Below are 14,630 nucleotides of genomic sequence, written 5' to 3' on the forward strand. Positions count from 1 at the left end.
AATGCAATATAAGCCATCTGGGTTCAATAAACTATAAACCGGAAGCTCAACTTGCATTAAATCCGTCACACTTTACACTCCCAGGCTGCAAGTCCCTCCTGTGGCCACAGGAGGGCGCCCATCACGGCGCTGGTGCCATGTTTTCCAAAGTTACCCTCATTTTTTTACTGACCGGATGTTCTCCACAGCTTCCCTGCAGAACCGGAAGTCCCTCTCGTACTTACAATGTCTAACTTTATACCAGGAAACGCTTTTATTCTGAAACACAGCTACGTGCTGCTAGATATACTTGTATTTATTGCTTTTCGGGCGGGTTTTCTGAGCTTAAATCGAAACGTAAGATACAAAGTACGATCATTTAATCTTTCTTGATCGAACCATGCCGTTAAAGTGAGTAATTAATGGAATATAAGCCATCTGGGTTCAGCAAACTATAAACCGGAAGCTCAACTTGCATTAAATCCATCACACTTTACACTCCCAGGCTGTAATTCCCTCCTGTGACCACAGGAGGGCGCCCATTACGGCGCTGGTGCCATGTTTTCCAAAGTTACCCTCAGTTTTTTACTGACCGGATGTTTTCCACAGCTTCATTGCAGTTGTGACGTCTGTGTACTCGTTTTATTTTTCTAATTTTAGTGATTATTTTATTATTATACCTGCCCTGTTAGAAGAAGGTAAATGGATGGATTTAAGAAAGGGTAAATACAAAGATAATCTACATTACTACGTTAGATACTGTGTAGAAATAGCCTAAATGGAAGCTCCAGAACAAAAGATCGTTGACTTCGGGTGAATTATTTCTACCCGAGCAAGAAATAAAGAAGCCAGTGTGTTAAATTAATTTACACTAATGTTTGCTTGGTTTAATTCAGCAATCCGGTGTTCTTTCCTCCAAATCTATTGTTGCAGACAGCCAGTGGAGGGCTGTTAGTATTAGCTTCCAGGGCTACCGCACAAACAGATAAAGAACAATCATTGCATGTAAATAAAACCTCTATGAATAAAGTGAATATCTTCCAGTATATAGAATAACCCCTTCGTTTTTAAAGAAACGCATGTATGCTCTTAAACAGTAATATTTTGTAATTAATACAGATGTTTTTCATTATTTTGTCCACAAGAGTGCAGCAAAGAGGGACGAGGAAAGCTGGATTTAATAAAAGGAGAGGCACCCTACTGCAGGCAAGATGGTGCCGCCACAACATCCACACCGGAAGTCCATACCGGAAGTCCATACCGGAAGTGATTCTTTAACCCCCTCTCTACCCAATGCCGGATGCTTCGAACTGGAAGTTTCTTCTTCGTGTAGCGTATTGATTGCATTAGTCTGTCGCTGCTAAATCAATTAGCAGAAAGCTAATTGTGATAGAGAGAGTGAGTGAGAGAGATCCCGCTGTGTATGAAGAACAGAATAATGTAGAGTGTTAGTGTGTGGGGGGGAGGGGATGAGAAGGAAAAGACTGTAAGTAAGAGGGAAAATACACTCAAGCTGTACACAGAGATCTATATTCACCACAAAAACAACAGAGGCTCCCCAGGATTGTGTACTGTACATCTATCATCAGTGGCTGACAGTGGTGCCTCAAGTTGAAATATTTTAGTCCTAATATTTTATGTTGATTTGGAGTTTGTAATAGCAAAAGTGCATTGTTCTTTTTCAAGTACAACATTATCAATACAAAAGGGTTAAGACATCATACATATAACATTAAAAGAACATAAAATAAAGTATAATTCTACATTTCAAGTAGGGGTTGGATGGAAAGAAACAGTAGCTATGTGTACATTTGCAGTTTTTCTAGTCATTCTAATTGAAGGTTCCAACTTCAATGTTTTCATGGACGCCAAATAAAGTGATCTTGTTAAGACATTGGTGTACATGCATCAAGCATTCAATCTGAATAAAACTGTTTGACAAGCTCAGAGTGTTTACGCCCATCTAATGTCTCAAAATAGAAGGAGAAACCATTCCCTCCGTTTGTTCTTGTGGTTAATGAACACCCCTGTCACTGTGTCATTGTAACGTGTTACAAATTATGTTAAAAAAGAAACAGTCACCACACACCTCTACATTTTCCTCCTCCACTCGCCCCTGCACCATAGATAACATTCTGCTCTTCTCTCGTGACTGTGGATCTACTCTGGATCTGTATTTCATTCATTCATTAATCTATACATGTGATCACATAGGCAGACAGCATGCAAGGTAATTTGGAACAAACACTACAGCAAACTGTACTGAGGTACAGTCAGGCTAACACAACATAAAATAACATATGACCCAGACAAAACAAGAGAGGCATATGCAGATGTCATCACGGCAGCATCATAATCAGCTTTAAGTATTTCAACACACACTCGGAACAAAAGGCTGTGCATGGCTGAGACGTTAACACTATAACTTAGTGATTCGTGCAGGCTTCTAAGTAACTTGAATTCTCAACAGCCTATACACTTTTGGAGTCAATCAACTAGTCAATAATACTGATACGATTAAAATGTAAGTGCAAAAAAGAATTACGCGTAAACCTACGTGTTTTTGAAGGCTTTTATTTTGCGTTCACGTTCCTGTTTTTCAAGGCTTTTATTTTTGTAACTTCCGGTGTGGGTGTTATTGCAACGTTTTTAGCTTTGTAACTTCCGGTATGGACTTCCGGTATGGACTTCCGGTGTGGACGTTGTGGCGGCGCCATCTTGCCTGCAGTAGGGTACTCTTGAATAAAAGGGTGCTCAAACGTTTGGAAAATGAAAAATACATCAGAGATTATGTGAATAGTTTGATATTAGAAAGAGCAGGAAATTATTTTAATGTTAAAATAAATAAATACATAATCCAAGCATTAATTCCATGAACATTTGGACTGCAGTATATAAAATAAGCTGACAACAAAGTAATTAATCATCCAAACACCACAAAGAATACATTGACCCTTGATAGTATCACATAATATTCAAACCATTACAATAATAAGTCAATATTTCATAACCGTAAGTGTTTTATGCAAGGCATTATGAACCGGAAGTCCCGCTCGTACATACAATGTCTAACTCTATACATGGAAACGCTTTTATTTTGAAACACAGCAACGTGCTGCTAGAAATACTTGTATTTATTGCTTTTCGGGCGGGATTTCAAAGCTTAAATTCAAACGTAAGGTACAACGTATGGTCTATTAATATTTATTTATCGAACCATGACGTTAAAGTGAGTAATTAATGCAATATAAGCCATCTGGGTTCAATAAACTATAAACCGGAAGCTCAACTTGCATTAAATCCGTCACACTTTACACTCCCAGGGTGTAATTCCCTCCTGTGACCACAGGAGGGCGCCCATCACGGCGCTGGTGCCATGTTTTCCAAAGTTACCCTCAGTTTTTTACTGACCGGATGTTCTCCACAGCTTCACTGCAGAACCGGAAGTCTCGCTCGTACATACAATGTCTAACTTTATACCAGGAAACGCTTTTATTCTGAAACACCGCTACGTGCTGCTAGATATACTTGTATTTATTGCTTTTCGGGCGGGTTTTCAAAGCTTAAATTCAAACGTAAGGTACAACGTATGGTCTATTAATATTTATTTATCGAACCATGACGTTAAAGTGAGTAATTAATGCAATATAAGCCATCTGGGTTCAATAAACTATAAACCGGAAGCTCAACTTGCATTAAATCCATCACACTTTACACTCACAGGCTGCAATTCCCTCCTGTGGCCACAGGAGGGCGCCAATTACGGCGCTGGTGTCATGTTTTCCAAAGTTACCCTCAGATTTTTACTGACCGGATGTTCTCCACAGCTTCACTGCAGAACCGGAAGTCCCGCTCGTACTTACAATGTCTAACTTTATACCAGGAAACGCTTTTATTCTGAAATACAGCTCCGTGCTGCTAGATATACTTGTATTTATTGCTTTTCGGGCGGGTTTTCAAAGCTTAAATTCAAACGTAAGGTACAGCATATGGTCTATTAATATTTATTTATCGAACCATGACGTTAAAGTGAGTTATTAATGGAATATAAGCCATCTGGGTTCAGCAAACTATAAACCGGAAGCTCAACTTGCATTAAATCCGTCACACTTTACACTCCCAGGCTGTAATTCCCTCCTGTGGCCACAGGAGGGCGCCCATTACGGCGCTGGTGCCATGTTTTCCAAAGTTACTCTCAGTTTTTTACTGACCGGATGTTTTCCACAGCTTCATTGCAGTTGTGACGTCTGTGTACTCGTTTTATTTTTCTAATTTTAGTGATTATTTTATTATTATACCTGCCCTGTTAGAAGAAGGTAAATGGATGGATTTAAGAAAGGGTAAATACAAAGATAATCTACATTACTACGTTAGATACTGTGTAGAAATAGCCTAAATGGAAGCTCCAGAACAAAAGATCGTTGACTTCGGGTGAATTATTTCTACCCGAGCAAGAAATAAAGAAGCCAGTGTGTTAAATTAATTTACACTAATGTTTGCTTGATTTAATTCAGCAATCCAGTGTTCTTTCCTCCAAATCTATTGTTGCAGACAGCCAGTGGAGGGCTGTTAGTATTAGCTTCCAGGGCTGCCGCACAAACAGATAAAGAACAATCATTGCATGTAAATAAAACCTCTATGAATAAAGTGAATATCTTCCAGTATATAGAATAACCCCTTCGTTTTTAAAGAAACGCATGTATGCTCTTAAACAGTAATATTTTGTAATTAATACAGATGTTTTTCATTATTTTGTCCACAAGAGTGCAGCAAAGAGGGACGAGGAAAGCTGGATTTAATAAAAGGGTGCTCAAACGTTTGGAAAATGAAAAATACATCAGAGATTATGTGAATAGTTTGATATTAGAAAGAGCAGGAAATTATTTTAATGTTAAAATAAATAAATACATAATCCAAGCATTAATTCCATGAACATTTGGACTGCAGTATATAAAATAAGCTGACAACAAAGTAATTAATCATCCAAACACCACAAAGAATACATTGACCCTTGATAGTATCACATAATATTCAAACCATTACAATAATAAGTCAATATTTCATAACCGTAAGTGTTTTATGCAAGGCATTATGAACCGGAAGTCCCGCTCGTACATACAATGTCTAACTCTATACATGGAAACGCTTTTATTTTGAAACACAGCAACGTGCTGCTAGAAATACTTGTATTTATTGCTTTTCGGGCGGGATTTCAAAGCTTAAAATCAAACATAAGGTACAACGTATGTTCTATTAATATTTATTTATCGAACCATGACGTTAAAGTGAGTAATTAATGCAATATAAGCCATCTGGGTTCAATAAACTATAAACCGGAAGCTCAACTTGCATTAAATCCGTCACACTTTACACTCCCAGGCTGCAATTCCCTCCTGTGGCCACAGGAGGGCGCCCATCAGGGCGCTGGTGCCATGTTTTCCAAAGTTACCCTCAGTTTTTTACTGACCGGATGTTCTCCACAGCTTCACTGCAGGACCGGAAGTCCCGCTCGTACTTACAATGTCTAACTTTATACCAGGAAACGCTTTTATTCTGAAACACAGCTACATGCTGCTAGATATACTTGTATTTATTGCTTTTCGGGCGGGTTTTCAAAGCTTAAATTCAAACGTAAGGTACAACGTATGGTCTATTAATATTTATTTATTGAACCATGACGTTAAAGTGAGTTATTAATGCAATATAAGCCATCTGGGTTCAGCAAACTATAAACCGGAAGCTCAACTTGCATTAAATCCGTCACACTTTACACTTCCAGGGTGTACTTCCCTCCTGTGGCCACAGGAGGGCGCCTATCACGGCGCTGGTGCCATGTTTTCCAAAGTTACCCTCAGTTTTTAACTGACCGGATGTTCTCCACAGCTTCACTGCAGAACCGGAAGTCCCGCTCGTACTTACAATGTCTAACTTTATACCAGGAAACGCTTTTATTCTGAAATACAGCTCCGTGCTGCTAGATATACTTGTATTTATTGCTTTTCGGGCGGGTTTTCAAAGCTTAAATTCAAACGTAAGGTACAACGTATGGTCTATTAATGTTTATTTATTGAACCATGACGTTAAAGTGAGTTATTAATGCAATATAAGCCATCTGGGTTCAGCAAACTATAAACCGGAAGCTCAACTTGCATTAAATCCATCCCACTTTACACTCCCAGGCTGTAATTCCCTCCTGTGACCACAGGAGGGCGCCCATTACGGCGCTGGTGCCATGTTTTCCAAAGTTACCCTCAGTTTTTTACTGACCGGATGTTCTCCACAGCTTCATTGCAGTTGTGATGTCTGTGTACTCGTTTTATTTTTCTAATTTTAGTGATTATTTTATTATTATACCTGCCCTGTTAGAAGAAGGTAAATGGATGGATTTAAGAAAGGGTAAATACAAAGATAATCTACATTACTACGTTAGATACTGTGTAGAAATAGCCTAAATGGAAGCTCCAGAACAAAAGATCGTTGACTTCGGGTGAATTATTTCTACCCGAGCAAGAAATAAAGAAGCCAGTGTGTTAAATTAATTTACACTAATGTGTGCTTGGTTTAATTCAGCAATCCGGTGTTCTTTCCTCCAAATCTATTGTTGCAGACAGCCAGTGGAGGGCTGTTAGTATTAGCTTCCAGGGCTACCGCACAAACAGATAAAGAACAATCATTGCATGTAAATAAAACCTCTATGAATAAAGTGAATATCTTCCAGTATATAGAATAACCCCTTCGTTTTTAAAGAAACACATGTATGCTCTTAAACAGTAATATTTTGTAATTAATACAGATGTTTTTCATTATTTTGTCCACAAGAGTGCAGCAAAGAGGGACGAGGAAAGCTGGATTTAATAAAAGGGTGCTCAAACGTTTGGAAAATGAAAAATACATCAGAGATTATGTGAATAGTTTGATATTAGAAAGAGCAGGAAATTATTTTAATGTTAAAATAAATAAATACATAATCCAAGCATTAATTCCATGAACATTTGGACTGCAGTATATAAAATAAGCTGACAACAAAGTAATTAATCATCCAAACACCACAAAGAATACATTGACCCTTGATAGTATCACATGATATTCAAACCATTACAATAATAAGTCAATATTTCATAACCGTAAGTGTTTTATGCAAGGCATTATGAACCGGAAGTCCCGCTCGTACATACAATGTCTAACTCTATACATGGAAACGCTTTTATTTTGAAACACAGCAACGTGCTGCTAGAAATACTTGTATTTATTGCTTTTCGGGCGGGATTTCAAAGCTTAAATTCAAACGTAAGGTACAACGTATGGTCTATTAATATTTATTTATCGAACCATGACGTTAAAGTGAGTAATTAATGCAATATAAGCCATCTGGGTTCAATAAACTATAAACCGGAAGCTCAACTTGCATTAAATCCGTCACACTTTACACTCCCAGGGTGTAATTCCCTCCTGTGACCACAGGAGGGCGCCCATCACGGCGCTGGTGCCATGTTTTCCAAAGTTACCCTCAGTTTTTTACTGACCGGATGTTCTCCACAGCTTCACTGCAGAACCGGAAGTCTCGCTCGTACATACAATGTCTAACTTTATACCAGGAAACGCTTTTATTCTGAAACACCGCTACGTGCTGCTAGATATACTTGTATTTATTGCTTTTCGGGCGGGTTTTCAAAGCTTAAATTCAAACGTAAGGTACAACGTATGGTCTATTAATATTTATTTATCGAACCATGACGTTAAAGTGAGTAATTAATGCAATATAAGCCATCTGGGTTCAATAAACTATAAACCGGAAGCTCAACTTGCATTAAATCCATCACACTTTACACTCACAGGCTGCAATTCCCTCCTGTGGCCACAGGAGGGCGCCAATTACGGCGCTGGTGTCATGTTTTCCAAAGTTACCCTCAGATTTTTACTGACCGGATGTTCTCCACAGCTTCACTGCAGAACCGGAAGTCCCGCTCGTACTTACAATGTCTAACTTTATACCAGGAAACGCTTTTATTCTGAAATACAGCTCCGTGCTGCTAGATATACTTGTATTTATTGCTTTTCGGGCGGGTTTTCAAAGCTTAAATTCAAACGTAAGGTACAGCATATGGTCTATTAATATTTATTTATCGAACCATGACGTTAAAGTGAGTTATTAATGGAATATAAGCCATCTGGGTTCAGCAAACTATAAACCGGAAGCTCAACTTGCATTAAATCCGTCACACTTTACACTCCCAGGCTGTAATTCCCTCCTGTGGCCACAGGAGGGCGCCCATTACGGCGCTGGTGCCATGTTTTCCAAAGTTACTCTCAGTTTTTTACTGACCGGATGTTTTCCACAGCTTCATTGCAGTTGTGACGTCTGTGTACTCGTTTTATTTTTCTAATTTTAGTGATTATTTTATTATTATACCTGCCCTGTTAGAAGAAGGTAAATGGATGGATTTAAGAAAGGGTAAATACAAAGATAATCTACATTACTACGTTAGATACTGTGTAGAAATAGCCTAAATGGAAGCTCCAGAACAAAAGATCGTTGACTTCGGGTGAATTATTTCTACCCGAGCAAGAAATAAAGAAGCCAGTGTGTTAAATTAATTTACACTAATGTTTGCTTGATTTAATTCAGCAATCCAGTGTTCTTTCCTCCAAATCTATTGTTGCAGACAGCCAGTGGAGGGCTGTTAGTATTAGCTTCCAGGGCTGCCGCACAAACAGATAAAGAACAATCATTGCATGTAAATAAAACCTCTATGAATAAAGTGAATATCTTCCAGTATATAGAATAACCCCTTCGTTTTTAAAGAAACGCATGTATGCTCTTAAACAGTAATATTTTGTAATTAATACAGATGTTTTTCATTATTTTGTCCACAAGAGTGCAGCAAAGAGGGACGAGGAAAGCTGGATTTAATAAAAGGGTGCTCAAACGTTTGGAAAATGAAAAATACATCAGAGATTATGTGAATAGTTTGATATTAGAAAGAGCAGGAAATTATTTTAATGTTAAAATAAATAAATACATAATCCAAGCATTAATTCCATGAACATTTGGACTGCAGTATATAAAATAAGCTGACAACAAAGTAATTAATCATCCAAACACCACAAAGAATACATTGACCCTTGATAGTATCACATAATATTCAAACCATTACAATAATAAGTCAATATTTCATAACCGTAAGTGTTTTATGCAAGGCATTATGAACCGGAAGTCCCGCTCGTACATACAATGTCTAACTCTATACATGGAAACGCTTTTATTTTGAAACACAGCAACGTGCTGCTAGAAATACTTGTATTTATTGCTTTTCGGGCGGGATTTCAAAGCTTAAAATCAAACATAAGGTACAACGTATGTTCTATTAATATTTATTTATCGAACCATGACGTTAAAGTGAGTAATTAATGCAATATAAGCCATCTGGGTTCAATAAACTATAAACCGGAAGCTCAACTTGCATTAAATCCGTCACACTTTACACTCCCAGGCTGCAATTCCCTCCTGTGGCCACAGGAGGGCGCCCATCAGGGCGCTGGTGCCATGTTTTCCAAAGTTACCCTCAGTTTTTTACTGACCGGATGTTCTCCACAGCTTCACTGCAGGACCGGAAGTCCCGCTCGTACTTACAATGTCTAACTTTATACCAGGAAACGCTTTTATTCTGAAACACAGCTACATGCTGCTAGATATACTTGTATTTATTGCTTTTCGGGCGGGTTTTCAAAGCTTAAATTCAAACGTAAGGTACAACGTATGGTCTATTAATATTTATTTATTGAACCATGACGTTAAAGTGAGTTATTAATGCAATATAAGCCATCTGGGTTCAGCAAACTATAAACCGGAAGCTCAACTTGCATTAAATCCGTCACACTTTACACTTCCAGGGTGTACTTCCCTCCTGTGGCCACAGGAGGGCGCCTATCACGGCGCTGGTGCCATGTTTTCCAAAGTTACCCTCAGTTTTTAACTGACCGGATGTTCTCCACAGCTTCACTGCAGAACCGGAAGTCCCGCTCGTACTTACAATGTCTAACTTTATACCAGGAAACGCTTTTATTCTGAAATACAGCTCCGTGCTGCTAGATATACTTGTATTTATTGCTTTTCGGGCGGGTTTTCAAAGCTTAAATTCAAACGTAAGGTACAACGTATGGTCTATTAATGTTTATTTATTGAACCATGACGTTAAAGTGAGTTATTAATGCAATATAAGCCATCTGGGTTCAGCAAACTATAAACCGGAAGCTCAACTTGCATTAAATCCATCCCACTTTACACTCCCAGGCTGTAATTCCCTCCTGTGACCACAGGAGGGCGCCCATTACGGCGCTGGTGCCATGTTTTCCAAAGTTACCCTCAGTTTTTTACTGACCGGATGTTCTCCACAGCTTCATTGCAGTTGTGATGTCTGTGTACTCGTTTTATTTTTCTAATTTTAGTGATTATTTTATTATTATACCTGCCCTGTTAGAAGAAGGTAAATGGATGGATTTAAGAAAGGGTAAATACAAAGATAATCTACATTACTACGTTAGATACTGTGTAGAAATAGCCTAAATGGAAGCTCCAGAACAAAAGATCGTTGACTTCGGGTGAATTATTTCTACCCGAGCAAGAAATAAAGAAGCCAGTGTGTTAAATTAATTTACACTAATGTGTGCTTGGTTTAATTCAGCAATCCGGTGTTCTTTCCTCCAAATCTATTGTTGCAGACAGCCAGTGGAGGGCTGTTAGTATTAGCTTCCAGGGCTACCGCACAAACAGATAAAGAACAATCATTGCATGTAAATAAAACCTCTATGAATAAAGTGAATATCTTCCAGTATATAGAATAACCCCTTCGTTTTTAAAGAAACACATGTATGCTCTTAAACAGTAATATTTTGTAATTAATACAGATGTTTTTCATTATTTTGTCCACAAGAGTGCAGCAAAGAGGGACGAGGAAAGCTGGATTTAATAAAAGGGTGCTCAAACGTTTGGAAAATGAAAAATACATCAGAGATTATGTGAATAGTTTGATATTAGAAAGAGCAGGAAATTATTTTAATGTTAAAATAAATAAATACATAATCCAAGCATTAATTCCATGAACATTTGGACTGCAGTATATAAAATAAGCTGACAACAAAGTAATTAATCATCCAAACACCACAAAGAATACATTGACCCTTGATAGTATCACATGATATTCAAACCATTACAATAATAAGTCAATATTTCATAACCGTAAGTGTTTTATGCAAGGCATTATGAACCGGAAGTCCCGCTCGTACATACAATGTCTAACTCTATACATGGAAACGCTTTTATTTTGAAACACAGCTACGTGCTGCTAGATATACTTGTATTTATTGCTTTTCGGGCGGGTTTTCAAAGCTTAAATTCAAACGTAAGGTACAACGTATGGTCTATTAATATTTATTTATCGAACCATGACGTTAAAGTGAGTAATTAATGCAATATAAGCCATCTGGGTTCAATAAACTATAAACCGGAAGCTCAACTTGCATTAAATCCGTCACACTTTACACTCCAAGGGTGTACTTCCCTCCTGTGACCACAGGAGGGCGCCCATCAGGGCGCTGGTGCCATGTTTTCCAAAGTTACCCTCAGTTTTTTACTGACCGGATGTTCTCCACAGCTTCACTGCAGAACCGGAAGTCTCGCTCGTACATACAATGTCTAACTTTGTATCAGGAAACGCTTTTATTCTGAAATACAGCTACGTGCTGCTAGATATACTTGTATTTATTGCTTTTCGGGCGGGTTTTCAAAGCTTAAATTCAAACGTAAGGTACAACGTATGGTCTATTAATATTTATTTATCGAACCATGACGTTAAAGTGAGTAATTAATGCAATATAAGCCATCTGGGGTCAGCAAACTATAAACCGGAAGCTCTACTTGCATTTAATCCGTCACACTTTACACTCCCAGGGTGTAATTCCCTCCTGTGACCACCAGAGGGCGCAAATGCCCTGTTTTTCAAAGTTACCCCTAGTTTTAGGTGTCCGGATGTTTCCATGTCCACCCGGCTTAACACAAACTAGATAGATAAACTTAAACTGACATGATGGAAACCCGGATTTTAAAAATAAATTATACTCCTGCTGTTGGCTTTTTAAATGCTTCAGAATTTATAAGGCAATTATTATCGTCAATAACTTTATTTATTTATTTTTTTTAGATGTATTTGAGGAACGAATGAGTACACTGGGTCATGTCGTGTTAGCACATTTACTTGGGTATTTGTTTGCAAAGTGTTAGCAACCTAGTTAGCTTTTAGTGCTAACTTCGAAGAGACGAAGAAGACGTGGAGGACTTGGATGGATTATTGGCCGGAGTTTGCTAAGAGGTGAGTTTCGACAAATTATTCATGAGTCTAAAAATATGATCTGGTCTGATTATTTTGTGTGAATGTTTTCGTTGGGAGGAAAGCCCACGTTTAACCGTGAAAATCGGTGTGCTCTACCCTGGCTCTACCAGTAGGTGGCAGCAGCGAGCCAGTCGTGTCTGTTTCCGCCGCTCTTGTATTGCTCGTCGTTGACTGTTTTGGCAGCTCACCGGAAGTCAGCACGGCTCTGTGTTTTCCTCCCGACCAGTTTGCATTTTCCCCTCAAATAAACCGAATAAACAGCGAGTTTACCGGCTGTGGATCAGCTACACACGAGAGGGATGGAAGAATTTCACAATGGCAGTGAGGTGTGTGTTTGTAAATATGTATCTTTAATGTGATCGTAGGAATTAGCAAGCTAAAGAATTGTAGCCACCCTAGCTAACCACTGTATATGTTTGTCAGATTAGTTTTGATGATGAAGCTGAAAAATAAATTGATATTTAATATTACACTCATCCAAATAAGCTAAAGGCCTGGTGTAGCTGTCATGTTGTTGGAGGAAGCAGTGTCTTTAATGATGATCATCCCTGTAAACATATGGAAGTAAAGATGTGTCTGCTAAAGCTTCAGTTTGTTGTGTTTCTGCTCATCTGCTGATAAAGCTCACATGTGTCTGTTTTTCTGTCAGGGTTCCTTCAACTCAGAGGAAGCTGAAGGCACTGTCAAAGAGGTAAAGTGAACTCTGTCATATCATGTTACTGTCAAAGTGTTCATAGATAATCCAACCGAGCAGTTGAATGAACAGGCTACATAACCCCACCCTCTAACACAGTGTCCACACTTGATACAGCCCACTGAGGCTCTAAATGCAGGCGTGGGAAGATGAGTCAAATGTAATACTCAAGTCAAAGTGCTGCTACTTTGTAGAAGTAAAACTATCAGTCTGTGAATGTACTCAAGTCAAAGTGTCTAAATGTGCTGCTGTGACTTTAACAAATGTAAGGAGTTCCTTTCCATCCTGTCTGATTGTTTGTTATTAAAGACAGGATTCATTTCAGAGGTTCAGATCTAAATCCTGCACAGAGCAGTTTTACATGTCTTGAGGTTGAAGATACGACAGGGTTAAAGATGATGATTGTGATAGAATATGTGAAGCAGCAGTCTAAATAAACATGTTGGAGTCATCTCAGTTCAAGTTAAACATTGACCGCTTCACTCAGGCGATTACGAGACAGATTTTGAGTTAAGTGCAGAGCTTTGTTTTCTTGTTTTCTTCCTTTCCCCTCAGGGCGAAACAGCACCCAGTGACTTCCACATGACTGGGAACACTCTAACCTCATTGTGTGTGTGTGTGTGCGTGCGTGTGTGTGTGTTTGTCTCAGTGTATTGAGAGTGTGGTAGGTGGTGATGATTACAGCCAGAGTCTGGTCAACAAATGGACAGCTAGCATCGTGGAGCGCTGCCTCACACAGATGGTCAAACATGGGAAACCATACAAATACATCGGTATGTTTATCTCAAAGGGGGAAGCATGAGTTTGAGGTGTGACGGGGTCATAAATGATTAAAATACTAATCTGAGAGGAGGGATATTTTTAGAATTTGATCCGAGTTGAAATAAGGTGATCTTTCTCTGCAGTGACGTGTGCTGTGATGCAGAAAACAGGAGCTGGCCTCCACACAGCCAACTCCTGCTACTGGGACACCACCATGGATGGTAAGCTCAGTGTCTGCTGCTGTACATTCATCTTTCCTCTTGACTGTTAGATTCACTGTTCTGTGATTTCTCTTCTCTCAGACGTGATTACTTCCATGTTCATGCTCACCTCTTTGTTTTACGTTTGCAGGGAGCTGCACCGTGAGATGGGAAAACCGCACCATGTACTGTGTGGTCAGTGTGTTTGCTGTGGCCATTGCTTAGGTCAAAAGAGCCATCCACTATCACAACCACTTGAGGAGGAGTGGAGGGTGTTCCTGTGAACAGTAGGGGGCCACCAAGTGCCACAGAGTCCACATCAGTACAGCTGCAAAGAGGAGGAGGAGGAGCTGTATTTCCAGCCTTCGGATGCATGTAAAAATCCTCATCAACATGTTAATGTATTTATCTTCTCATGTCACTGCAGTGCTTTAATATGTTCACACTCAGCCTGACTGCATACAACCGCTGCAAACATCACAATAAGCCTGATTCTTCTTCTGTTTTGCTATCTGTATTATGTTTATCATGCCAACAAGGAAGAGAAGAGTTTTGTAATTGGAGCAGTTTCACTGCAGGTAAATTAAAATGAAGAGATTTATGAACAAA

The 14,630-nt window shown here is 38.9% G+C and overlaps 1 protein-coding gene across 2 annotated transcripts; it reads left to right on the forward strand.

Annotated features, from left to right (window-relative positions):
• The first annotated feature begins 11,992 nt into the window (after nucleotides 1–11,992).
• LOC117808106 (dynein light chain Tctex-type 3-like) lies at nucleotides 11,993–14,630 on the forward strand. 2 transcript variants are annotated; one of them, XM_034677608.1, is made up of 6 exons: nucleotides 11,993–12,344; nucleotides 12,476–12,691; nucleotides 13,015–13,056; nucleotides 13,709–13,832; nucleotides 13,965–14,042; nucleotides 14,173–14,630. In XM_034677608.1, exons 2-6 carry the CDS (start codon nucleotides 12,665–12,667, stop codon nucleotides 14,244–14,246), a joined length of 345 nt encoding a protein of 114 aa, XP_034533499.1. In that variant the 5' UTR covers nucleotides 11,993–12,344; nucleotides 12,476–12,664; the 3' UTR covers nucleotides 14,247–14,630. The 2 variants fall into 2 exon arrangements, with proteins under 2 accessions (XP_034533499.1, XP_034533500.1); XM_034677609.1 differs by having other exon boundaries at nucleotides 12,592–12,691.

The sequence above is a fragment of the Notolabrus celidotus genome, chromosome 24 (assembly GCF_009762535.1).
Source record: "Notolabrus celidotus isolate fNotCel1 chromosome 24, fNotCel1.pri, whole genome shotgun sequence".
In the NCBI taxonomy this organism is placed as follows: Eukaryota; Metazoa; Chordata; class Actinopteri; order Labriformes; family Labridae; genus Notolabrus; species Notolabrus celidotus.

Bases quoted from the DNA above. Each gene is read 5' to 3' on its own strand.
- LOC117808106 (XM_034677608.1), top strand. From the start codon at position 12,665: ATGGAAGAATTTCACAATGGCAGTGAG. The intron at 12,692-13,014 runs GTGTGTGTTTGT...TTTTTCTGTCAG, and splicing joins AATTTCACAATGGCAGTGAG to GGTTCCTTCAACTCAGAGGA. The intron at 14,043-14,172 runs GTAAGCTCAGTG...TTACGTTTGCAG, and splicing joins CTGGGACACCACCATGGATG to GGAGCTGCACCGTGAGATGG.